Raw genomic sequence first — 26,869 nt, 5'->3', positions numbered from 1 at the left:
TCTATATAACAGGAGCACCTGGGTGACTCAGTCAGTTAAGCGTCTGACTTTGGCTCAGGTAATGATTTCAAAGCTCATGAGTTTGAGCCCTGTGTCGGGCTCTGTGCTGACAGCTCAGAGCCTGGAGCCTGCTTCAGATTCTGTGTTTCCCTGTTTCTCTGCCCCTCCCGCACTCACATTCTGTCTCTTTCTCTCTCAAAAATGAATAAACTTAAAAACATAGTCAATATAACACTATTACCAAAACCTAAGACAGAACAACTGCTCATTATAACTTATGAATATCAATGTAAAATTATAAATAAAATATTAACAAGTAAGATCCAGCTTTTAAAAAATAATAACCAAGTGAAGATTACTTATAGGACTATAATAATATTTAAATATTTAAAAAACCATTAATTTAATTTACTATAATAAGCCAAAGAAAAGCAACATGATAATCTCTGCTATAAATTGAATGTTGTATTTGCCCAAAATTTTATATGTTGAAACTCTCATCTCCAAAGTCATCATATTTGGAGGTGGGGCCGTTGGGAGGTATTTAGGGTTAGATTAGGTATTTAGGGTTAGATTAGGTTAGATTAGGGTGGCCTCCCATGACAGGATTAGTTCCCTTATAAGGAGATGAAGGGACCAGAGCTCTCTCTCTCTCTGTGTACACCAGGAAGAAAGCCTTCATCAAGAACCCAATGCTGACACTCTGATCTTGAACTTCCAGCCTCCAGAACTGTGAGAAATAAATATTTGTTGTTTAAGCCAGTCAGTCTATAGTATTCTGATAATGGCAGCCCAAACTGACTAAGCCAGTCTCAAATGATAAAGAGGCATTAAACAAAATTAAACACCCATTTCCTATCTAAAATTATTTACTTAAGAATAAAAAGTTACTTAACATTTAAAAAAAAAAATTTAATAGGGGCGCCTGGGTGGCGCAGTCGGTTAAGCGTCCGACTTCAGCCAGGTCACGATCTCGAGATCCGTGAGTTCGAGCCCCGCGTCAGGCTCTGGGCTGATGGCTCAGAGCCTGGAGCCTGTTTCTGATTCTGTGTCTCCCTCTCTCTCTGCCCCTCCCCCGTTCATGCTCTGTCTCTCTCTGTCCCAAAAATAAATAAACGTTGAAAAAAAAAATTTTTTTTAATTTAATAAAAAAATTGTTCTTGGGGCAGCTGGGTGGCTCAGTCGGTTAAGCAGCCGACTTCAGCTCAGGTCATGATCTCGTGGTCCGTGAGTTCGAGCCCTGCATCGGGCTCTGTGCTGACAGCTCAGAGCCTGGAGCCTGTTTCAGATTCTGTGTCTCCCTCTCTCTGACCCTCCCCTGTTCATGCTCTGTCTCTCCCTGTCTCAAAAATAAATAAAACATTAAAAAAAAAATTTTTTTGGGGGGCGCCTGGGTGGCGCAGTCGGTTAAGCGTCCGACTTCAGCCAGGTCACGATCTCGCGGTCAGGGAGTTCGAGCCCCGCATCAGACTCTGGGCTGATGGCTCAGAGCCTGGAGCCTGTTTCCGATTCTGTGTCTCCCTCTCTCTCTGCCCCTCCCCTATTCATGCTCTGTCTCTCTCTGTCCCAAAAATAAATAAACGTTGAAAAAAAAAAATTTTTTTTTTTAAAAAAAAAATTTTTTTTAATTGTTCTTGAAGTTGTTGAATTTGTTCTTGAATTTGTTCTACATAGTACCTTTCTAACTTGCCACTCTTTGGTAGCAGGTACTATAGGCAAATCTTTAAGATGATATACATACACACACACAGGACAGGAAAAGAAAGGAAAGGAAAGGAAAGGAAAAGAAAAGAAAAGAAAAGAAAAGAAAAGAAAAGAAAAGAAAAGAAAAGAAAAGAAAAGAAAAGAAAAGAAAAGAAAAGAAAAGAAAAGAAAAGAGAAAAAAGAAAAGAAAGCACTAATGTTTGGTTAGACTAGTCCTCCCTCATTTTTCTCTTATTGAACCAAATATTTTCTAAAATTTTAGGTGTATTATTTTTTGACCCAATTATAATCCTTTTTAATTATTTATGCTACAGATGCAACAAAGCAAATATACCAGAAGTACAAAGGGAAGCTCTTTGGAGCACCTGGGTTCTCAGTCGGTTAAGCATCCAACTTCAGCTCAGGTCATGATCTTGCAGTTCTTGGGGGTGGATCCCTACATTGGGCTCTGTGTTACCAGCTAAGAGCCTGGAGCCTGCTTTGGATTCTGGGTCTCCCTCTCTCTCTCTGCCTCTCCCCTGCTTGTGCTCTTTCTCTTTCAAAAATAAATAAACATTAAAAATTTTTTTAAAAAAGGGAAGCTCTTTAAAAAAAAAAACTAAGGGGCGCCTGGGTGGCTCAGTCGGTTAAGCAGCCGGCTTCGGCTCAGGTCATGATCTCATAGTGCGTGAGTTCGAGCCCCGCGTCGGGCTCTGTGCTGACAGCTCGGAGCCTGGAGCCTGCTTCAGATTCTGTGTCTCCCTCTCTCTGATCCTCCCCTGTTCATGCTCTGTCTCTCCCTGTCTCAAAAACAAATAAACATTAAAAAAAAAAAATTTAAAAAATTAAAAAAAAACCTAAAGGTGAAAAAACCATCAAGCAACTGGTTATTCAGAGTATTATTCAATAATTAATACACTGCCATTTAAAGAGTATGCAGCCATTTAAAGAGTAAGGCAGATCTCTGTGTACTGAAAAAGAAATATGAATATCATTAAGTGACAAAAGGCAAGGTGTAGCAGACTTAGTATAATCTGATCTCATTCATGCAAGAAAAACATATATGTTAGCATAAACAAAACAAAATGTCTGAAAGCATAAACACTAAGTTGTTAGCAGTGTGAATTTATTTTAAATGTTTGTATTGTATTATTTTTCCAATTAATATAAACTGTACAAAAAACCAAAACTCGTACAAAAAAAATAAAGCTTCCTAACTTTAAGACAGAAGAAAGAAAAGAGCATTGCATGTAAAAGGTTCAAGTGATAACTATGGCATTGTTTAGGCGACACAAAAAATATTAGAAGACACAAGAGGAAGTAAATCAGAAGACCTTAGCAAAGCGTACCTCAAAGGCAATGTAAAGACAGAGAATTTTTGTGTATAAAAGTAAAAGTGATGAATTAAGTATCTTAGGAAGACTATTGTCAATACACTACAATAACAATAAAACGTAGCATTTGGTGGGGCAGGAACAGGTTATCTAGCAAAGTCCTATAATGACAATGGGGGTTACTGAGATGGATCTAAGGTATGACAATAATTTTGTTACTAATAAGTGAGATACAAAGGTTATCACATCACTTGCCTGGTAAAAACACCTTAATGGCTATGCACTACAAATGTAAATGATTTACTTGTTCTAGAGAGACAGAATAAGGAATAGAGTTATAGACAGCCAGTGGAAAACAGCCTTACCTAAAAGCATTAGGTTTAAAAAACCAAGGAGAGGGGCACCTGCCTGCCTGGCTTAGTCAGTTGGACATGCAACTCTTCATCTCAGAGTTGTAAGTTCAAGCCCCATGTTGGGTATAGAGATTACTTAAAAATAAAATCTTAAAAAAATAAAACTAAAAATAAATTTTAAAACAAAGACTGAAAATCACTGTGCTTTATTACTATCTATTTATATATATTAAAAAAAGAATTCTGACACTGCTAGAGCAATAGTCCTTGAGTAAAGGTTCAGATCACAACCATCTAAAAAGGCTTTTAAAGTATCTCTGCCCCAAAAGTTATGATTCAGTAGGTCTGGATCAGAGTCCAAACAAAGGTATTATGGAAAAAGCTCCCCAGATCATTCTGATGTGCACCTCTGCTAAAAATTGCTTATTTGACCACATGGATGGCTTTTCAAATAATCAATGAAACATTTAAAAGAAAAAGAAAACATTCTTAATATAGAGGACAAAGGCCTTGACACTAAGTCATCTGTTAACTTCCTTTCTTAGAATCAAATGCTACCTTCTAACATTGTCATATTTTTACTTCAATGACCACTACCAGCACCTGTGGCCAGAATGCAGCTGCTGGATTCAAATCAAAAGAGATGCCATTGTTTATATTTCTTGGAATCATAGTAAAGCAGTACTAGTAATGCATTAATGCTGTATTCATAGGGAAGATTACACATAATTTACACAATAGCTGATTGATAAGCAAGAAATCTCCACAACAGCGTTCTACAACTCTGAGTGGTGGTTTGTTTGAATTAAAAGTTTTGTAATTTGTACAGAATTTTTCTATTGTCATAGCTAGCTTTCTTCCATAGTTAAAAGATTGCAGTTTTTAAATAAATACTGTAAGAACAAGACCATTTCTTAATATTCTAAAATACTGGGTTCTTCTCAAGAGATTCAGAAACATATTTGCTAAGAATTTTTTTCTAATCAAATATTTAGAAATGTTTTTTTGATATATATCTCGACACTATATGTAAAGAATTCCTCTGGAAAGTAATAGAAGTTTTGAATACCAGACAATTTTCATATGTAAATTAACCCTTCTAGTTCATTTTTCAAGTAAAAAAATGAGTGTCAATGGTTATGGCTTTTTATCTCTTATGACACAAAACACACATAAAAATAGAGCAAAGTATATGATGCACTCCTACATACCCATGAACTATCTAGTTTCAACAACTGAAACATGGCCATTCTTATTTCATATAGTCCTAACTGTTTCCTGTTGATATACTTTAAAGCAAATCTCAGATGTTGTATTTTATTGATCTTCAATAAGTAAAGAATTTTTAATGGAATCTCTTTATCATTATCATATATAAGAATAATTCCATCATATATGTCATACTTTTTTCACGTTTGATTTTCCCAGATTGTCTCAAAAATTTATTTTTTACAGTTTTGTTCAAGGCTATCTCATTTTGTACCAAATTGTGATATACTAAAATATCTTGCCTCAAAAGTTAATGTTATATGAACTATCCAAATTTGAACACATCACATCTGTTTTAAGAGCTTCCCACTGTTTCAATGATGATTCACCAAAATCTTTAACATGACATTAAATCTTGCATAATTTGGCCCTTATCCAAATCAAGGCCTCTGACATGACTGAGACCTCTCCTAGCTCCATAATACTAGCTCCAGTATTTTTTTAACAGCTAATTCATCCCAGTGAGAGATAATGGATTAAAAGAATCAAAAATGGGGCAGCCTTGGTGGCTCGGTCAGTCAAGTGTCCGACTCTTGATTTTGGCCCAAGTCACGATCTTACAGTTTGTAATATCGAGCCCTGAGTCGGGCTCTGCGCTGATGACACGGAGCTTGCTTCGGATTCTCTCTCTCCCTCTCTCTCTCTGGCCCCTCTCTGCTCACGCTCTTTCTCTCTCTCTAAATAAATAAACAAACTTAAAAAAAAAAAGAATCAAAAATGTACATTCAGCTTCTGGTAATAAAAAAGCAACCCACTGCATAAACCTTGATTAGATGCTGTGGGAAAAACTTATTTATACAAGGCATTATTTGCACAGTTGGGAAAATCTGAAAATATAATTACTATTATTAGTGTTATAAATGTAGTTATGAGGGAGAATGTCCTTATTTTTAGGAGATGCATACTGAGCTTTCAAATGATTTTTTTTTTATGTATGTGCTATGTGTATATACATGTATGTGTGTGTAAGACAGAGTAAGCAAATGTGCCTAAATATTAACAAGAAATATTGTTAAACTATCCATACTACCCAAATCAATACAGATTTCATGTAATTTCTATCAAGACACCAAAGCATTTTTCACATAACTAGAACAATCCTAAAATTCATTGGAACCACGAAAGATCTCAAATAGCCAAAGCAATCTTGAAAAAGAAAAACAAAACTGGAGGTTTCACAGTCCCAAATTTCAAGTTATACTACAAAGCTGTAGTAATGAAAACAGTATGGTACTGGCACAAAAACAGACATATAGATCAATGGAACACAATAGAAAGCCCAGAAGTAACCCACAATCATATGGTCAATTAATCTTTGACAAACAAGCCAAGAATATACAATGGGAAAAAAGTCTCCTCAACAAATGATGTTGGGAAAACTGGACAACTACATGCAAAAGAATGAAATTAGACCACTTCCTTACACCATACACAAAAACAAACTCAAAATGGATTAAGGACCTAAATGTGAGACCCGAAACCATAAAAATCCTAGAGGAGAGCAGCAAGAGCAGCGGCAGTAATTTCTTTGACATCAGCCATAGCAATATTTTTCTAGACATGTGTCCTGAAGCAAGGGAAACACAACCAAAAATAAACTATTGGGATTATATCAACATCAAAAGCTTGTGTAGCAAAGGAAAACAGCCAACAAAACTAAAACAACCTACTGAATGGGAGAAGATACCTGCAATTGATAAAGGTGATAAAGGGTTAGTATCCAAAATATATAAAGAACTTCTACAACTCAACATCAAAGAACCGAAATAACCCAATTAAAAATGGATAGAAGACATGAGCAGACATTTCTCCAAAGAAGACATACAGATAGCCAACAAACATATGAAAAGACGTTCAACATCACTTATCATCAGAGAAATGCAAATCAAAACCACAATGAGATATCACCTCACACCTGTCAGAAGGGCTAAAATCAAAAACACAAGAAAAAACAAGTGTTGGCAAGGATGTAGAGAATAAGGAACCTTTATGCACTGTTGTGGGAATGTGAACTGGTACAACCATTCTGGAAAATAATATGGAGATTCTACAAAAAAATTAAAAATGTGGCGCCTGGGTAGGCTCAGTCAGTTAAGTGTCCAACTTTAGCTCAGGTCATGATCTCATACTTTGTGAGTTCAAGTCCCACATCAGGCTCTGTGCTTTCAGTGCAGAGCTTGCTTGGAATTCTCTCTTTCTGCCCCTCCCCGGCTTGCATGCCCTCACTGTCTGAGAATAAAGTTTTTAAAAATTAAAAATAGAACTACCATATGACCCAGTAATTCCACTACCCAAAGAATATAAAAACACTAATTTGAAAAGATACATGCACCCCTATGTTTATTGCAGCATTATTTACAATAGCCAAATTATGAAAGCAGCCCAAGTGTCTACTGAAGAAGATGTGGTGCATATATACAATGGAATATCATTCAACCATAAAAAAGAGTGAAATCTTGCCATTTGCAACAACATGGATGGATCTAGAAAGTATAATGCTAAATGTAATAACTTAGCCAAACAAAGACAAATAACATATTACTTCACCATATTTGGAATTTAAGAAACAAAACAAATGAAAAAAAGGGGGAAAAAAACAGACAAACCAAAAAACAGTCTCTTAACTACACAGACAACAAACTGATGGTGACTAGAGGGGAAGTATGGGATGGGGGGGGGAATGGATGAAATAGGTGATGGGGATTAAAGAGAACACTTAATGAGTACTGAGTAATGTATAGAATTGCTGAATCACTACATTGTATACCTAAAACTAATATGTATGTTAACTATACTGGAATTAAAACTTAACAAAAATAATATTTGCTAAAAACAAAGAAAGGAAATTAAAAAGAAAGCTGTGGGGGCACAGGGTAAAGGGGAAGAATATAATGCCTCAATTTTTCACTAATATGTTTGGGGTTTTTTTCTTTACCAATAGCACTGATCATTATAAATAAAACTTAAAAAAAAAAAAAAAAAGCCAAGGGACACCTGGGTGGCTCAGGTGGTTAAGTGTCTGACTTTGGCTCAGTCATGATCTCATGGTCTGTGGGTTCGAGCCCCACATCGGATTCAGTGCTGACAGCTCAGAGCCTGGAGCCTGCTTCAAATTCTGTGTCTCCCTCCCTCCCTGCCCCTACCCTGCTCACTCGCTCGCGGACGCGCGCGCACGCGCACACGCTCTCTCTCTCTCTCTCTCTCAAAAATAAACATTAAAAAATATACATGTAAAGAAATAAGCATGGCTGTGTTCCAATAAAATATTAATTATAGACACTGAAATTTCTGTCTAATTTTCTGTGTCATGAAATTATCTTTTGGTTTTTTTCAACTTTAAAAATGCAAAAACTAGGGCACCTGGATGGTTCAGTCAGTTAAGCATCTGACTTGGGCTCAGGTAATGATCTCACAGTTTGTGGGTTCAAGTCCCACATGGGGCACTGTGCTAACAGCAAAGGGACTGCTTGGGATTCTCTCTCCTTTTCTCTCTGCCCCTCCCTTCCTCCCTCCCTCACTCACTCTCCCTCAAAATAAATAAATAAACTTAAAAAAAAAAGTTTCTCTTTATAAAAAATATATATAGAGAGAAATTAAAAAAATAAAAATTAAGAATTTCAAAATAGTAACAGTAGAGTATTAAACCACAGGGCCCTTCTAAGAGTGGGATCCTCCATCACTGCACAGGTCATATAAAGTACTTCAGATGAGGGGTGCCTGGGTGGCTCAGCCAGTTAAGTGTCCGACTTCAGCTCAGGTCATGATTTCATGGTTTGTGAGTTCCAGCCCAACATTGGGCTCTGTGCTGTCAGCTCAGAGCCTGAAGCCTGCTTCAGATTCTATGTCTCCCTCTCTCTCTGCCCCTCCCTCCCCTGCTCGCACTGTCTCTCTCTCTCTCTCAAAATAAATAAACATTAGGGGCACCTGGGTGGCTCAGTCCGTTGAGCATCCGACTTCAGGTCATGATCTCATGGTTTGTGAGTTCAAGCCCCGCGTCAGGCTCTGTGCTGACCACTCAGAGCCTAGAGCCTGCTTCAGATTGTGTCTCCCTCTCTCTCTGCCCCTCCCCCCTCTCAAAAATAAACATTTCAAAAAACTTAAAAAAAAAAAAAGAATTAAAAAAATAAACATTAAAGTACTTCAGATGGCCCTAGTACATATAAGAGTACTTTGTTAGCTATCATTACATTTAAACAGTGCTCTTAGTGAACTTCTACTTGCACAATTTTTTCTATATATAATCAAATAAATATCCTTGTTCATATAACTTTGACATTTTTCTTTCATTCCTTAGAAGAATTTCCTTGATATAAAAACGTTGAAGCAAAGTATGTATTTTTAAGTTCTGAGATATTTTACTACTTTGTCCTTTGAAAAAGCTCCACCTGGGGATACCTAGCTGGCTCAGTCAGAAAAGCGTGTGACCCTGGATCTTGGGGTCGTTAGTTCAAGCCTCATGTTGGGTATAGAGATTATTTAAATAAATAAAACTTTAAAAAATCAAAAAGAAAAAGCTCTACCAAACTACACGCTTTCCAACAGTATGAGGACTATTTCCCTAAACTTTCCCCAGCAATGGGAACTCTTAAAATTGCCAGATAAAGTGGCAGATAAAGCCTGATTGCTGTAGCTTTAAATATGTGATCTTATTGCATCTTAATGATTTCTTAGATATTTCTGGACACAATGTTCAGCAGACGATATTTTCCAAAGATGGCGACACATGGGCATCTACAACATGATCTTGTCATTCCTCCAGCAAGATACGGAGTCTATTTCCCTACTCCCTTAAATCTGGGTGGCCCCTGTGACTGCTCTAAAAGAATATAGTAGAAATAATATGTGTTTTCCAAACTTAGCCTTTAATTGGCCTGGTAGCTTCAACTTCCTGTCTCTTAAAAATGAGCTGCCAAAGGGTGCCTAGTTGGCTCAGTAGGAAGACCGTGCAACTCTTGATCTCAGGGCCATGAGTTGGAGCCCCACATTGGGTGCAGAAATTACTAAAAGAAATAAATAAACAAACAAACAAACAAAAATGAGCTGCCATGTAAGTGCAATTACCCTAACACTAAACATGCTGTGAGAAGCCTGAGCACAAGGGAAAGCTCTGAAGGATGAAATGCCATGTGAAGAGAAAGCAGAAAGACCAAGAAGAACCAGGGCAGCAGATATGAAAGTGGGTCTTACAGCCTCAGCCACCCAGCTATCAGAACATGGATCACAGATGAACCATCCAGCCAAAACCATTCCAAACACCTGACCTATACACCATGAGCAAAATAAAATGGTTGGTTTTTTTCCTAAATGGTTGGTTTAAGTAACTAAATTTTAGGTTGGTTTATTACATAGCAATAGATAAACTAGAACACGATTTTAAAGTAACCACTGACAAAAATTTTTAAATCATATATCTCCAGGGGCACCTGGGTGGTTCTGTTGGTTAAGCGACAGACTCTTGATTTCCGCTCAGGTCATGATCTCATGGTTCATGAGATCAAGCACCATTTCGGGTTCTGCACTGACAACAAGGAATCTGCTTGGGATTCTCTCTCTCTGTCCCTCCCCCCACTAAACAAACTTTAAGAATAAAAAGGCTCATATATCTCCAAATAAGCATGCACTTTAAAAGTTACCTTAGAAAAACACACTTATTCCAGTGATTTCTCAACTGTTATAACATCTTAACAATTACAGTTACTAAGGAGCTTTAGTTACACTTTTTTTTTCAAATATCTCATTCTGATTCATGTGATCCAGGGACAACAGTTTCAAAAAGACTTGGATTTTATAAGTAGACATTCAACTGAAAAATTAAGAGTTTATCAAGGTGACAGGATATGACACATTTATTAAATTTTCTATACATGTGCAACAAGACTTAATTCTCGAAATAGTTCAGTTTGTTAAATTATAGTATCTCCTTAGAAACCCCCACATATAAATATGTTCGTAACCTAGAAAGAGACTAGTCAGAGTCCCTTAAAAACTATGACAACCTGACAATCTTTAGGTCCTTTAGAGGACCTAAAGATTTTGGTTTGACTTAATTACTACATTGGAAAAGAAAATTTAAACAATTCATATATTACTTACAGTTTTGCAATTCATCAATAGTACAGTAACAAAAAAGTTCTAAAATAAAAATTAGAGTATGTTATGTGAAAATGAAGAATATAAGACTATTTTATGAAAGTAATTTTGGCAACAAATGTCTGTAGCCTAGGGGCTCCTTGGTGGCTCAGTTGGTTAAGCGCTGGACTCTTGATTTCGGCTCAGGTCATGATCTCATGGTTCATGGGATCGGGTCCCCCATTGGGCTCTGTGCTGACTGTGGAGCCTAGTGGGGATTCTCTCTCTCCTTCTCTCTCTGCCCCTTCCCTGTTCATGTGCACACACTCTCTTACTCTCTCAAAATAAATAAATTTAAACAAAAAGTCTGTAGCCTAACACTTGTGTTCAAGGAAGTGTGCTGAGTTAAAGGATACAAAGACACCAGAAGCCTCTATTACCACAGAGTTTATGTATAATCTAAAAAGGAGTGTGAGATGTGACCATATCAGTTTGCAAAGTAAAATTACAAAAGGCTGCACAGAAGTGCCAATTCTGCTTACTAGCTCCAGCTGGGTGTTTATCTCAAACTCAACAAGTACAAAAATTAAATTCTTGATTTTTTACCCACAACCTGTTCTTCCCTTGCCTTCCCCTTATCACTAAGCAATACCCCTACTCACACAGTTGCTAAAGCCAAAAACGTCACGTTTATTCTTCTAATTTCCTACAAAAAATTCAACAGCAATTCATATTGATTCTACCACAAAAATTATCTCCACTCTCTACCAAATTATCTCTTGCCTGGCCTAGCCTAATAACTAGTTTCCTGCAATGACTTCCCTAACTGGTCTCTCTATAGTCACTTCTGCCTCTTTACAACTCACTTCCCAAACAGTAGTCAAAATACTTTTAAAATATAAGCCTTATAATTGCTCACCACTGCTAAGAGATTTCTAATGGCTTCCTATCCCACTATTCATAAAATCCAAACTTCTTTCTATGGATGAATTATAAGGCCTAACATGATCTGATCCCTGCTATCTCTCTGAACTTATCTCCTACCACTCTTCCCCTTGCTCACTCTGCTTCAACCCACACTAGCCTTCTTTTTGCTCCTTGAAAATCAAGTTCCTTCCCACCTCAAGGCGTCTGATCTACAGTCCTCTCCCGCCCTCTGGCCCCCACCCTAGCACCAGTGACCCAAATTAGTGACCCATATGTCTTCTTATTGTAGAAAACAACCAAACTTCATTGGCTTCCCGATGAAAACACTACATCACCACCTATGAATATTCTTGTCAAAAATGTTCAAACTGAATCTATCCAGAGTAAACAATCAGAAAATTCAGAATGTGGGATATTCTACAAGACTATTTGCCTACACTCTTCAAAAAAGTAAGTAACATGAGATTATTAGCTACCATATTATCTATACTCCAGAAAAGTGGGGGGCCAACATATCCAAAACAGATATAAGCAATAAGTGTTACACTATAACATCTTGATAAAACATATGATACAACCATATTTTAATCATAAAATCTTTCTAGCAATATTGAAAATTTACAACATAGCACTAAAAAAAAAAAAAAAAAAACCTGCCAAAAATTTGCAATATGATTATAAGGTAATACAAACTGCAAGAGTTGAGACTTTTGGGGATGTTAGGATGGGGTGAATATATTTTGCATGTAGGGATGCCTGGGTGGCTCAGTCGGTTGAGCATCGGACTTTGGCTCAGGTCATGCTCTCACGGTCTGTGGGTTCGAGCCCCACATCGGGCTCTGTGCTGACAGCTCAGAGCCTGGAGCCTGCTTCCAATCCTGTGTCTCCCTCTCTCTCCGCCCCTCCCCCACTCTCACTTTGTCTCACTCTGTCTCTCAAAAATAAATAAATGTAAAAAAAAAAACAAAACTTAAAAATATATATATATTTTGCATGTAGGTGAGAGGTGAATCTTTGAGAGCCAGAGGGAGGAATTATGGTAGATGGAATAATGGTCCGCTAAGGATATCAACATCCTAATCCCCTAAACCTATAAATAAAGATGAAAATAAATAAAGCTGTGAAGATGAAGTAAAGTGGCACATAGAATTAACACTGATAATCACCTATGGATAAAGAAGATATGGTGTGTGTGTATAAACACACACACACACACACACACACACACACACACACACACACAAATGGAGTATTACTCGGCAATCAAAAAGAAGAATGAAATCTTGCCATTCGCAACTACGTGGATGGAACTGGGAGGGTATTATGCTAGGTGAAAATTAGTCAGAGAAAGACAAATATCACATGATTTCATTCATATGAGGACTTTAAGACACAAAACAGATGAACATAAGGGAAGGGAATCAAAAATAATAAAAAAACAGCGAGGGGGACAAAACATAAGAGACTCTTAAATATGGAGAACAAAGGGTTACTGGAGGGATTATGGGAGAAGGATGGGCCAAATCGGTAAGGAGCATTAAGGAATCTACTCCTGAAATCATTGTTGCACTATATGCTAACTATCTTGGATGCAAATCTAAAAAATAAATTAAATTAAAAAAAATTTTTTTAAAAAGCATTGACAATCATGTAATTTGGGATGGAGAAATTATCCTGGAATTATCAAAGCAGGCCCAACATTATTACCACAAGGGTCTTTATAAAGTGAAAGAGGGAGGCAGAACAGAGAGTGCCCCAGTAATTGCTGGCTCTCAAAATAGAAGGGTGTCATAAGCCAAGCAATGTGGACAGCCTGTTGATACTAGGAAAGGTTAAAAAAAAAAAAAAAAAAAAAAAAAAAAAAAAATTCTCTTCTAGACCTTCTAGAAAGGAATGCAATCCTGCCAACACCTTGACTTTTGCCAAGTGAGACCTGTATTGAAAGGAACATAAGATAATGAATTTCTGTTGTTTTAGGCCACTACATTTAGGATAATTTGTTAGAGCAGCAATAGGAAACTAATAACGCTTATTCCATCATTGAACTAAGATGATCATCTGCTACTCTACCTACCTACAAAGGAAAGAGTGAATGCTCTATAGAGAATGATAACATCACCCAGAGCATTTACAATTTTTTATATAGAATGTACAGCATTAAATCAAATTGCTGGCCCACTAAAAAAAAAGTAAAGAAGAAGAAAGAAAGAATAAAAAACAAATAGAAATAGACACACAGATGAACTAAATATTGGTTTCATAAGATACTAAAAGTAGCAATAATATATTCATGAAGCCTGAGAAAAATATTCAAGAAACAGATGAAAAGGTGGCAATTTTCACCAAAGAAGAATCTATAAAAAACAAAACCAAAAGAAATTTCTACAAGTGAAAAACACAATTGAAGAACTATACAAATAGGTTTAACAGCAGATTATACACAGTAGAAGAGGAGCTTAAAAAACAGGAATATAGATCAATAGACAATATTCTACTTTTCTGTGAAGTGTATCCTTTCAGAAAATAATATGAGAGACATGAAGGACACAACAAAAGACTCTAACATATATGTAACTGAGTGTCAGAAGGAGAGAAAAAAGTAAAGCAGAAGCAGGAAATATTTAAAGAGGTAATAGCCAGGAATTTTACAAACTGATGAAAGACATACCCTGCAAACCCCACCGTATGCTGAATGAAGAAACTACAAGCCTCAAACAGGATGAATAAAACAGAAACTACACCTACATACATGATAGTAAAATTGCTGAAACCAGTCAAAGAAAAAGAATCTTAAAAACAGCAGAGGAAAAAAAGATACATTATCCTCAAAAGAGCAACAAAAAGACTAATAAAACTTGTAACATAAATAATAAAGGCAGAAAAAGCAAACAAAAGACAATGAAATGACATTGTTCCAAAAAAAAAAAAAAGCCAATTTACTATTCCATGCTTTGGGAAATAGCCTTCCAACATCAAAGAAAAACAAAGTCACTTTCAGACAAAAACTGAGATAACTCTTAGCCAGCAGATAAACCCTAAAAGAAATACCAAAGGATGCCTTCAAATTAAATGATATATGTGCTAGGAAGTATGTTGGTTTATCCGTACAAAACTATTACCTGAAAATAACCAATAAAACCTAGTCTCTTTATTAGTGTAATACATTGACTCAAAAATCCAAAGAGGTGGATTCCCAACAAGCAGAAAACTGGGAATCAAAGTAAAACCATAAAGCAACAAGTTAACCATTAAAAAAAAAAAAAAAAAAAAAAAAGATCAACAGGAAGTTTTGTTTATTTAAAAATGAACACAATTCTGGCTAGAACTACAAAAATTAAAATGGTTAGCTCCATCGATTTTAATTTTGCATTAGTATACACACTTTGCGCACATCTTGTCCAAAAGGAACTCTAAAATACATAAAGTTAAATCCTGTATACTAATTGTCTGAGTACCCTCTCTACTTACCGCCTTTCAATTGAACTGTTTTACTGTGTACTGCACTGTATTTTTTTATCAGTGAAAATGTTTATATTTAAATTTGAGTATGTCTGGGGCATCACAGAAATATAAAAAATGTAAAGGGAAAACTAACTATATTTCATTAAAGAATCCTGACTTTTTTTTTTTTTTAAGTAATCTCTCTACCCAATGTGGGATTTGAACTTACAACCCTGAGATCAGAGTTGCATGCTCCACTGACTGAGCCAGTCAGGCACCCCTTATTCAAAATACAAATTACTACAGGATTATAATCTAGTCAACTCTTTCTGTGAGAATTCTTCATCTCTGGAATAGGAATAGTGATACAGTCATTTAACTCACATTGCTTCTCATCTAACTTCCAGATCCTTCCAGAGATATAATTCAAAGGAAATAGACTTCTGGTAATCTCAAATAAACATATATTTCCTCACAGTAGTTTTCTTCCATGACTTCTCAGTTTACTTATCCTTTGCTCTGACAGCATTTCAGTTGTAAATCTTTAAGGCATTGTGTCTTCCATTTTGTTTTTTTTCCTCCTCTTCTTTTGCTCACTCTACCTTCTTAAACACTACAAACATAAAATCTATAAATGGCTCTTTTTTAAGACCTTTACTGGTCTCCTTTTAAAAGTTAAGTGAAGTTTGCCCATCTATTTATAGTCTTTCATTATCCACAACACAGATGATTTTCATACATACAAGTAACATGTCTAATTCTTCATGCATTCTAGACACTCCCAACTGGTAGTTTATTTCCACATAGGAAAGCCAGCATCTTTAACTAAATCATCAAACTTCCTTTCAAGGATACAAAAGAGGAAAGGGAATTACCATTATTAAGTGGGTTCCTCCCTATCTACTTCTATGAAATACAGTATTATTCTTATTCATGGAGGCTGAGAAAAATTAAGAAACCTGCCCAAAGATCTCTCACTACCAATAAGTGAAAAAGACAGAAGTCAAACAGATCATCTGCTTTTAGAGTTTATATACTTGATCCATATTCACTACCCTAAATAAGTGTTCTCAGTACAAATTATGCTTTGCCCTATCAACGGCACAGAAACTTCCAGTTAAATACTGCAGGTTAGATACACACCCATTTACCTCCATTTTCTCCAAAGTCCAATTAAAATGACAGGAAAAAAAAATTTTTTAAGCGCTAATCCACAAAGACAAAAAAGAGAAGCAATAACAACAGTAGCAACACAATTCTGGCAACTGAAAGGCAGATAAAAAAAACAGTAACTCACTTACACCAGAGTCTAAGTGTGCACTGGTAAAGCCAATTTGAAGCCAGAAGACTCACAATACAGAATCCCAAAATAGTTACTGAATATATGCTGAACAATGATCATGAGCAGCTTTCATGTGCTTACTGACCATATGTATATCTTATGTTTATCCAAATCTTTTGCCCATTTTTAATTAGGTTATTTGCTCTTATTGTTGAGTTGTAGAGTTCTTTATATTCTTTGGATACAAATCCCTTACATGATTTGCAAATATTTCCTACCACTCTAAAGGTCGAAGGTTGTCTTTTCACATTCTTGATGTGTCCTTTGAAGCACAAAAGTTTTAAATGTTGATGAAATCCAATTTGTCAATTTTTTTTTTAGTTGCTTGTACTTTAGGCATCATATCTAAAAAACCATTGCCTAATTCAAGGCCACAAACATTTACTTTCATGTTTTCTAAGAATTTTATAGTTTTAGCTTATATTTAGGTCTGTGATCCATTTTGACCTAATTTTGCATATGATGCAATACAGGGGTCTAAATTCATTCTTTTATATGTAGATATCCAGTTGTTCCAGCACCATTTGTTTAAAAAGTTATTCTTTCTTCACTGATTATACTGGAGCCCTTGTCAAAACCTGGTTTACCATAAATGTAAGGGTCCATTGATCTATATATATCTTGCTTTAATGCTAATACCACACTGTCTTGATTACAATAGCTTTGTAGTGTTTCTGTTTTTATTTATTTATTTATTTATTTATTTATTTATTTATTTATGAGAGAGACAGAGTATGAGCAGGGGAGGGGCAGAGAGAGAGGGAGACACAGAATCTGAAACAGGCTCCAGCTCCGAGCTGTTAGCACAGAGCCCAACACGGGGCTCAAACTCACACACCACCAGATCATGACCTGAGCCAAAGTCAGACACATAACTGACTGAGCCACCCAGGTGCCCTAGCTTTGTAATGTTTTTAAACTGGGAAGTGAACCCTCCAATTTTGTTCTTCTTTTTCAAGATTGTTTTGTCTATTCTGGGTCACTTGCATTTCCATATGAATTTTAGGATCAGCTTACCAATCTTCACAGAAATTAACTAAAATTTTGATAGAGGTTGTGTTTAGTCTGTAGATCAATTTGGGATATTGTAATCTTAATAATATTAAGCCTTCTGATCCATGAACATGGAATATCTTTCCATTTATTTAGGTCTTTAAGTTCTTTCAGTGATATTATATGGTTTTCAGTGTTTAGTCTTATACTTCGTTGGTTAAATTTATGTTCATATATTTTATCCTTTTTTGATGCCACTGTCAAATGGAATGATTTTCTTTGCTAGTACACAGAAATACAAATGACTTTTGTACACTGACCTTACATCCTGCAGCCTTGATGAACTTACTAGTTTCAACTGATTTTGGTAGATTCCTTAAGATTTTCTACATACAAGATACATAATCTAAGAGTAAAGACAATTTTACTACCTTTTTTTTTAAAAGAGAGCATGTGTGAGCGGGGTAGGGGCAGCAGGAGAGGGAAAGAGAATTTTAAGCAGGCTCCATGCCCAGCACAGGGCCCAAGACAGGGCTTGATCCCAAGATTGTGAGATCACGACCTGAGCTGAATCAAGAGTTGGATGCTTAACTGACTGAGCCACCCAGGTATCCCACTATTTCTTTATTTATATAGATGCCTTTTATTTTTCTTTCCCACCAAATACTCTGGTTATAACCCCCACTACATTGTGGAACAGAAGTGGACAGACTTTTGTTCATGGCCGTAAGGGAAAACTTTTAGTCTTTCACCCTTAAGTATGATGTTAGCCAGGAATGTTTCATAGATATCCTTTACCAAGTTAAGGAAGTACTCTATTCATGCTTTATTATTTTCACCATGAAAGTATTTTCACCAGGAAAGTGTGTGGGATTGCCAAATGCTTTTTCTGTACCCATTAAAATGATTACAGAGGTGCCTGGGTGGCTCAGTTGAGTGAGCAGTCGACTCCATTTTGGCTCATGTCAAGATCCCAGGTTCGTGGGTTCAAGCCCCATATCAGGCTCCATGGTGAATGTGGAGCCTGCTTGAGATTCTCTCTCCCTCTCCCCCTCTGCCTCTCTCCCTCACTCACACTCTCACTCTCTCTCTCTCTCAAATTAAAAAAAAAAAAAAATACATAGTTTTTGCTCTTTATTCTACTAATGTGGTATATTACATTCACTGATTTTTGCATTCCTGGATAAATCTTACTTGGTCATGATATACAATCCTTTTTATATATTGCTATATTGGGTTTGCCAATATTTTATTAAGGACTTTTATAACTATAAGGGATATCAGTCTGTTGTTTTCTTGTGGTATCTTTGGCTTTGGTAGCAGGGTAATACTAGCCTCACAGAATTACTTGGTCTGAGTGACACCTCCTCTTCTATTTCATTTAAAAAGTTTGTAAAAGAGTATTGTTAGTCACCTTTAAACACTTGGAAGAATTCTTTGGTAAGGCCATCTTGGCCTGGGCTTTTCCTTTGGGGAAGCTTTTTGATTACTAATTCAGTCTCTCTCTCTCTCTCTCTCTCTCTCTCTCTCTCTTTTAACTCTATTTAGATTTTCTATTTCTTCTTGAGTTGGTTTCAGTAGATTGCATCTTTCTAGGAATATATCCATTTCATCTAGCTTAACTTGTTAACTTGTTAGAATTATTTACAGTGTTCTCTTATAACCCTTTCTGTTTCTGTAGGACAAAGCAATAGCCTCCCTTTCGTTCCTGAATCTAGCAGTTTGAGTCTTCTTTTTTCTTGGTCAGTCTAACTAAAGACTTGTCAATTTTACTGATCTTTTTGAAAAACTAACTTTTGGTTTCATGACTTTTTCTATTGTTCTTTGAGTCTTAACTTTCATTTATTTCTGCTCTAGTCTTCATCTCCTCCATCTGCTTTGAAATCAGTTTGCTCGAGATGGATGGTTTGATCACAGGTATTTACAGGTGTTTACAGGTATAAATGTCCCTCTAGGCACTGCTTTAGCTGCATCCCATAAGCTTTGGTATGTGGTTTTATTTTCATTTGTCTAAAGTCCTAATTTCCTTTATGATCTCTTCTCAAATCCATTGGTTACTTTGGAGTATGTTACTTAATTTCCACATATTTGTGAATTTTTCAGATTTTCTTCTGTTACTGATTTCTAATTTCATTTCATTGTGGTCAAAGAACATATTTTGTATGGTTTCAAAACTTTCAAATTTACTGAAGCTTGTTTAATAGACTAACATATAGCCTATGCTGGAAAATGTTTCACGTATACTTGAGAAGAACGGGAATTCTGCTTTTGTTGCATGACATGTTCCATAAATATCTATTAATTACATCTATTATAATTATACCTATTATATAGCCATTTATTATATATCTATTATTATCTTGTTTGTTTATACTGTTGTTCACATCTTCTATTTCCTTGTTGATCTTCTGCTTAGTTTTTCTACCCATTATTGAATGTATTTAGAGGTGCCTGGGTGGCTCAGTCCATTAAGTGTCCAACCTTGATCTTGGCTTAGGTCATAATTTCACAATTCGTGCATTCAAGCCCCACATCGGGCTCTGCACTGGCAGCATAGAGCCTGCTTGCGATTCTGTCTCCCTCTCTCTCTCAAAAATAAAATAAACATTAAAAAATATATATTTATGTCTCCAACTCTCTATTTGTTCCTTCAATTCTGTCAATTTTTGCTTTATGTATTTTGGTGCTCTGCTAAATGCATGTTTGTAGGTGTTATGTCTTCCTGATGGATCGACTATTTTATTATTATAAAATGTCCTTTATCTTTAGTAATTTTTGTCTTAAGATATATTTTAGCTGACATTAGTATAGTCATTCAGCTGTCTTTTGAGTATTGTTTGAATGAGTTATCTTTTTTGTCCCTTTACTTCCAATCTTTTTGCACCTTTGAATCTAAAGTATGCTTTTGTTTTAACTTTCTTAAACATATATTTATTTTTGAGAGAGAGAGAGAGAGACAAAGCATGAGCAGGGGAGGGGCAGAGAGAGACAGAGCTAGGCTGCAGGCTCTGAGCTGTCAGCACAGAGCCCAAGGCAGGGCTCAAACCATCGAACAATGAGATCATCAAATCATGAGTCGGGGGCTTAACTGACTGAGCCACCCAGGCACCTCTAAAGTATGCTTCTTATATGAGTTTGAGCCCCACATTGGGTGTGATTACTTAAAAATAAATAAATAAAAATAAACGGTTGTTAAAGAAAAAACTAAATGTTTCTTGTAAACAGATATAGTTGGATCATCACTGAAATTTTACATAAGAAAAAGTTTTAAAGAAATTAGGCCAAAATGCATTAAAAAGGCATACCCTCTTCTGAAATTGAAGAAACTACTGCAAAGACAAAATACTCAAGAACAGTCAGTAAATTTCTGAAAAAAAAATTATGGTAAACTTGTCCCACCAGGTATCATAACAGACTATAAAGTATTGTAAATATTGACATTTGAAGAATAGATAAATACATTAGTGAAAAGGAGAATACAGAAAAATACATATGTATGTATGTATGTATGTAATATTAAATCAAGAAGAAGAAAATTATTCAATAAAAGGTGTTAGGACAAGTGGCTTCCATTAGGAAGGAAAGAAAAGTAGATGATCTCTCAAAACTAAACTCCAGTTGCATTACATAAAACTAAAAATTACTATGAAATGATAGAAAAATATCCTATAAATAATAATGGCATAGGGGAGACTTTTTCTAGGCAATACACAAAAGTCAGTTTTTAAATTTCTGTATGATAACAAACATCATAAACATACCTAATGCAAATTTAATTAATGCAGCTAATTAATGCCTGTGGCTTGAGAGAGAGCACAAGAGTGAATTCACTTCCAGGTCCACCATTTGAAAATCTACTTTTAAGAAAGTGAATTTACGGGCACCTGGGTGGCTCAGGAGTTTAGGTGTCCAACTCTCGATCTCAGCTCAGGTCATGAGAGTGTGGAGCCTGCTTGCAATTCTCTCTCCCTCTCTTCAGACCCCTCCCCCACTCGCACCTGCATGCATGAGCTTTCTCTCTTTCAAAATAAATAAACATTTTTTTTAAAAAGTGAATTTAACTTCTCAAAAGATTGAGTTTGGGATTTTTTTATTTTAAAAATGAGGATAATTCCTCACAATATATTTTAACATTCAGTGAGAGAATAGCTATAAAAGCATGAAATCTGGCACATTATAGAAGCTTGTTCTTCCTTAGTTCAACTTCAGTTGGTATTACATCAAATGAAGAATTACAAGCTGCAATGGGGAACAGCAGGATTCCTGTATTTTGGTTCATGATAAGACTACTTTATAATTAATTCCATTCTATTGTGTCTGAAAGAAAACACATTTCCCCTCATCCCTCGCCCACTATATTTGCCGTGTGTAAAGTGTCAGTTGTTAGGAGTGGATCTGTTTCAAAGATGGAAGGTAAAGTGGCAATGCAGCCAGGATTGGCACTAGTTTAAGAGCAAAACATAACTAATACATATATAATTACATCTTATGTCAATGTCTTTCACCCATTAAAACCTTTCTCCACAAAACATCTTTTTTAAGATGGTTTTCCTAAGTTCTTCCAACAAGGATCAGATCTGAAATAGAAACTACAAATGGAAACCCTTCAGAATGGTGCACAATAAACACCGGCTAGGATAAAACATAAATGTATCAGGTAATGACTAAAGTTTTAAAGACTTGCTAATGCCAATATTTTTACATTTGAACACTGGTTAGAACAAAAATGCTTCAGAATTCAGAAAGCGCAAATTCATTCAACTTTTTGTTTCAAACAAAATATTCACTTCCTGCATGAACCATAATATGTTTAAGTAAAGGAAAAGCACAATTTTTATTAAAATTTTATAAAATTTTAAAGAGCAACTACACAAAAATTTAGGGTCCAAACAAATTCAAACTTCTTCAAGATATGTTGGTCAAAATGGAAAATTCCCACTTAAAAAAAAAAGTACACTTAAACGTGTACTTTCTTGTAGAGTTTTAGATGAACAAGATTTTGACCTTTAGACTGGTTTTTAAAAAACTAAAAAGGGAATTTTTATTTACACAAAATTACACAATGAAATGTGCCCTCCAATCTAAAAACAAAACCAAAAAAATGCGCTTTGGAATGTAAAAGTAACCATTGGCTTTGGCTCTATTCAAATTACTAAAGACAACGTTGCAATAGTAACATCCTCTCCCTACTTCAACCAATCCCCCCACTATTTTCCTTATCAACTTAGCAAGAAAATTAATGTTTACACTTGAACACTGATGAAATTTTTCTTCAGCAAGATCTGCCTTCTGCATCAATTCTATAGTATCCAAGGTAGTTATGTCTCCGCGCCAGACTTAAATGCCATAAGATTCGTTCGTGAAGGTGCGCCTGGACGGCTCAGTCAGTTAAGAATCCGACTTCGAGGGGCGCCTGGGTGGCTCAGTTGGTTGAGCATCCGACTTCAGCTCAGGTCACGATCTCACGGTTCGTGAGTTCCAGCCCCGCGTCAGGCTCTGGGCTGATGGCTCAGAGCCTGGAGCCTGTTTCCGATTCTGTGTCTCCCTCTCTCTCTGCCCCTCCCCCATTCATGCTCTATCTCTCTCTGTCTCAAAAATAAGCATTAAAAAAATTTAAAAAAAAAAAATCCAACTTCGATTCAGTTGTGATCTCCCAGTTCATGGGTTCAAGCTCCACATCAGGCTCTCTGCTGTCAGGGCGGAGCCTGCTTCAGATCCTCTGCCCCCCACCCGAGCTCATGCTCTTGCTCTCTCTCTCAAAAATAAACATTAAAAAAAATGTATATTTTTTTAAGATTCACTTGTGAAGGAAAATAAAAGTAAGAATCAGTTTTTAAAAAAACAACACAACAGATCAGGACACTACAAGGAATAAATAGTGTAGCTGCCTTACTATGAGAAAACAAAAATGAAAGAAAAGAAGCCCAGCCCTCACAAACCTAATATGAAAGATTCAATATATCACCCCACAACATGCACAATACTCTTAAAAGTCAAGTTTCTCTTATACATAAAGCATATGAGTAAAAGACTCTAAAATATTCTTTTCAAATGATATACAAACTTCATACTAATGGGGTTATAGAAAGACTGGAAAAATTAGGAATGTGAATGATGAGACTTTTACTTCTCAGCGTACTTCCCTCTTTTGCAAATCTAATCTAGTTCCAAAAATGTATACCAGATATTAGAGTTCTTTGGATCTTGATTTCTCTTCCCAAGTTGCAGCCAACAATAAGTGGAATACTGGAAGCAACTCTTGAAAAATCTCTAATATTTAATTAAAATTGAACAGACATTATATTCAAGTTTAACAAAATTCACTATAATATTCCATACAACTTAATCAGTACCTTTCCCTCTTATTTTATATTCTTTGATTTCAAAAACAGAGACATCACATGGTCTATGAATAAAACCAGTGGCTACAAGTATTTCCATATCACTTCTCTCAACTTTTTTTAAAACATCAAACTTAAAATGTGAAATAAATTGAGCACACAGCCACATTCTCCAGAGGGAAAACGCTGTTACTTCATTAAAAAAAAAAAAAAGTTGGGGCACCTGGGTGGCTCAGTCTGCTAAGCTTCCAATTGTTGATTTCTGCTCAGCTCATGATCTTGTGGTTGGAGGGATCCAGCCACACTTGGAGGCCTGCACTGACAGCAAGGAGCCTGCTTGGGATTCTCTCTCCCGCCCCCCTTCCCCTCCCCCGCTTGTGTGCTCATGCTCTCTCGCTCTCTCTCAAAATAAATAAACTTAAAAAAAAAAAGGCTGAGTCATATAAATAAAATTCACAAAAAGCAGAGTATTCTGAGGTACACTTCAAAAATTACTTCATTCGCCACAGTCTGGACCGTAACCTACAGAGCTGTCCTAAGCAACCCATGTGTGTCTCCTCTGGGACCTTTATTCACACGGAGCATAAAACTTTTAAAAACTAATACCAACAATAGCAATCAAACCAGATGCAGCTTTTTACAAGCAACAGCCCTAGCCCTAAGCTCCAAATAAAATTAACACTCTTCCCCCGCCAAAAAAAAAAAGCAAAAGTCAAAACAAAAACACGTTCTTAAATTTTCTCTTAGACGTAGGGGTTCCTTAGTTTTACAATTCTTTTTCTTTGCTTTTCACTGAAAAGAGAATGGGAAATCAGTGATAAGAACGAACAGTGAGTTCCCAGGAGAAGGATACAAGAATTTACAATGAGGCTTGGCCTAGAGATCATCGGGCACACACACACCAATGCTCAGGGAGCGCTTTCAAGAAATGTCAGTGTCTAACTCAAGTCTATGGCCGCATTTTTTTTTTAAGGCCTAAGGACAGCCTTATAAATGGCCATAAAATGCAATCTATCAAAACTATTCTCCAAAAACAATTAAGAGTGTCCTAGGATGCCCGGAACGTCAAGAACAAGTACTTTGGACGCCCTCGGGACTGCCGCCTCTCACATGGGAAGCAGGCCAGCCCATGTGAATCGGAGTGCCACCACGTCGGTTTACGTGACAGATCCACTGGGAGCATCCGAGTGTGATCCGGGGCCCTCCCGGACGGACGCTGCTGGAAGAGGAACACACATGCAATCTTCAGGGCCCTCCTACTTCCGTTCTCAAAACAGAAATGCACTGTTTCTCTTAGTCCTCAGCCCTCAGCCCAGTACCTCTCGACAGCGGGGAGAGCTCAAGTGGAAAGAAAAGCAGACCGTCTCGCGTCAGGGTGCACAGAATGCGGGTTGGCCAAAGCCCTCCCGCCCCCAACTCCGGTGCAAATCCACCGCCAGCGCCTCCCGGAGCGCCCCCCTGGCAGGGGACACGCAAGCAGCAGCAGTCCCAGTTCGCCCCACTCCTTCCTCCCCGGGGTAAGGGGGAGCGGAAAAGCGCAAAGAGGAACTAAGTGAACTGCAAGAGGGTGCCCTGCAAGCTCCTCAAAGAGGGGGTGGGGTGGGAGTGGAAACGAAGAAGGAGCGGAAGGAAGGGGAAAAGAGCAGCAAGAGGAAGGGGACGAGAGCGCGCGCCCGCAAAGGGCACGAGTCTCCGGGGACGCGGCTGCACCCTGGTTCCTCGAAGCGGACGGTGCTCCCGGCGTCTGGGGCGCTCCTCCCCAGGGCAGAGGGTGAGGAAGCGGGACGAGGGGGCGACGTCCCCCTCCCGGCCCAGCCTCAGCCCTCAGCAAGGGTCGGTTGGGGTTGCAGTGCCCTCGCCGGGTCCGAGCTGCGACAACGGCCGCTGGCCTCGTCGGAAGGCGCGGACTGCAGGGCCCTCGGCGCGCTCAGCGGGCCTGCTTTCACGCCCCCACCCCCGGGGGAGACAGCTCCGGGGTGACGGCCGCTGGGCGGCCTCGCCGGTTACCTGAAGCGGGGCGAGTCCTTCAGACACTCTTCGAAATCCACCGTCATCTTCATCCTGCCTCCGCCTCGCCTCGCAGGCGGCGCGAGAAGAGCCGAGGGAGCCGCGGGAGCGGCTGCGCCGGGGACAGACAGCTACGGCGGGCGCACGGCCGCGACTAGCGCTGCGCGGAGCTGCGGAGGGCGCCTCGCCCGCTGGTCATAGCAGCCGCGAAGACGGTGGCGGCAGCGGCGGCTCGTCAGGCCCCGGTCCGGCCCCTCTTCCTCCCGCCCCCAGCTGAGCGGCGGCCACAGGGAAACCGCCCGGGAGTGACAACCTCCGCCAGCCAGCCACGAAGCCGGCGGCCAATGGGAGGGGCTTCCGGAAGCACCGCCTGCGGGCGCTCCGGCAACACACCTGAGCGACGGCAGCTCGAGCCAATGAACAGCGCGACCGTGGGTGCCTCCTTGCCACAAGCGTCCCCGAGGGCCAACCGGGAGGCGCAGGAGTCGTTAGGCGGGACGCACCGGTTGCTGGGAGGCCAGCGGCTGAGGCTCCTTGGGAAGGAAGTCACGTGGCTGCGCGCCGCGCTTCCCTCGGAGCCTCCGCCTCTTCTCCGGCTTCTCAGCCCCGCCCTGCTGAGCTGCCAACGCGGAGGAGCCGCCGCCTGCAGGTCTGAGGAAGGAGAGTTGCTTTTCAAGGCAGCTTTGGCAGAAATCTGTAGAGGCTGGGAGTAGAATTACCGAAGGAAGAGATAGGCTAAGCCACCACTTTCTTTCCGTTTAGAGAAACTGAGGTCAGGAGAGGAGCGAGGGTAGCTTTAATGATAAAATCCGTCTTTCACTAACTAAATTCACCTTGTAATAACTTGGAAATATCTGCCACGTATATCTTCTCATATAACTAAGAGACTACTTCCTGAAGGAGCTGGCATTTGGGGTGAGCATCGAAAGGTTCAGAAGGATTCCGACAGGTAGAAGTAGGTCGTTTCGTATGGAGGAAAGCTTTCAAAACCGCTGAACACATTTCTCCTTACTGACACTTTTCTCTCAGTAGCTTTCACTAGTTCAAAGATGATAGGGTTCTGAAAATCAGGCTCACTTCCTCCAACTTGCAACACCTGCCCACCGATCC

The 26,869-nt window shown here is 38.1% G+C and overlaps 1 protein-coding gene across 7 annotated transcripts in view; it reads right to left on the bottom strand.

The window, feature by feature from the left end:
- Positions 1 to 26,104, bottom strand: part of ACAP2 (ArfGAP with coiled-coil, ankyrin repeat and PH domains 2) — a 148,210-nt gene extending 122,106 nt beyond the window's left edge. For 3 of the 7 annotated variants that reach the window (XM_043594541.1, XM_043594546.1, XM_043594543.1), the window contains exon 1: positions 25,760 to 26,061. In XM_043594541.1, coding sequence (XP_043450476.1) covers positions 25,760 to 25,812 — 53 coding nt within the window. In that variant the 5' untranslated portion in view covers positions 25,813 to 26,061. Of the gene's footprint in view, positions 1 to 25,759 lie in introns of all 7 variants that reach the window. The other 4 variants (XM_043594542.1, XM_043594547.1, XM_043594549.1 and 1 more) reach the window with 3 other exon arrangements.
- Positions 26,105 to 26,869: the final 765 nt, after the last annotated feature.

This window comes from Prionailurus bengalensis, chromosome C2 (genome assembly GCF_016509475.1).
Source record: "Prionailurus bengalensis isolate Pbe53 chromosome C2, Fcat_Pben_1.1_paternal_pri, whole genome shotgun sequence".
In the NCBI taxonomy this organism is placed as follows: Eukaryota; Metazoa; Chordata; class Mammalia; order Carnivora; family Felidae; genus Prionailurus; species Prionailurus bengalensis.
Note: the sequence above shows the minus strand (reverse complement) of the source record. Positions and strands in the feature narration are given on the sequence as shown.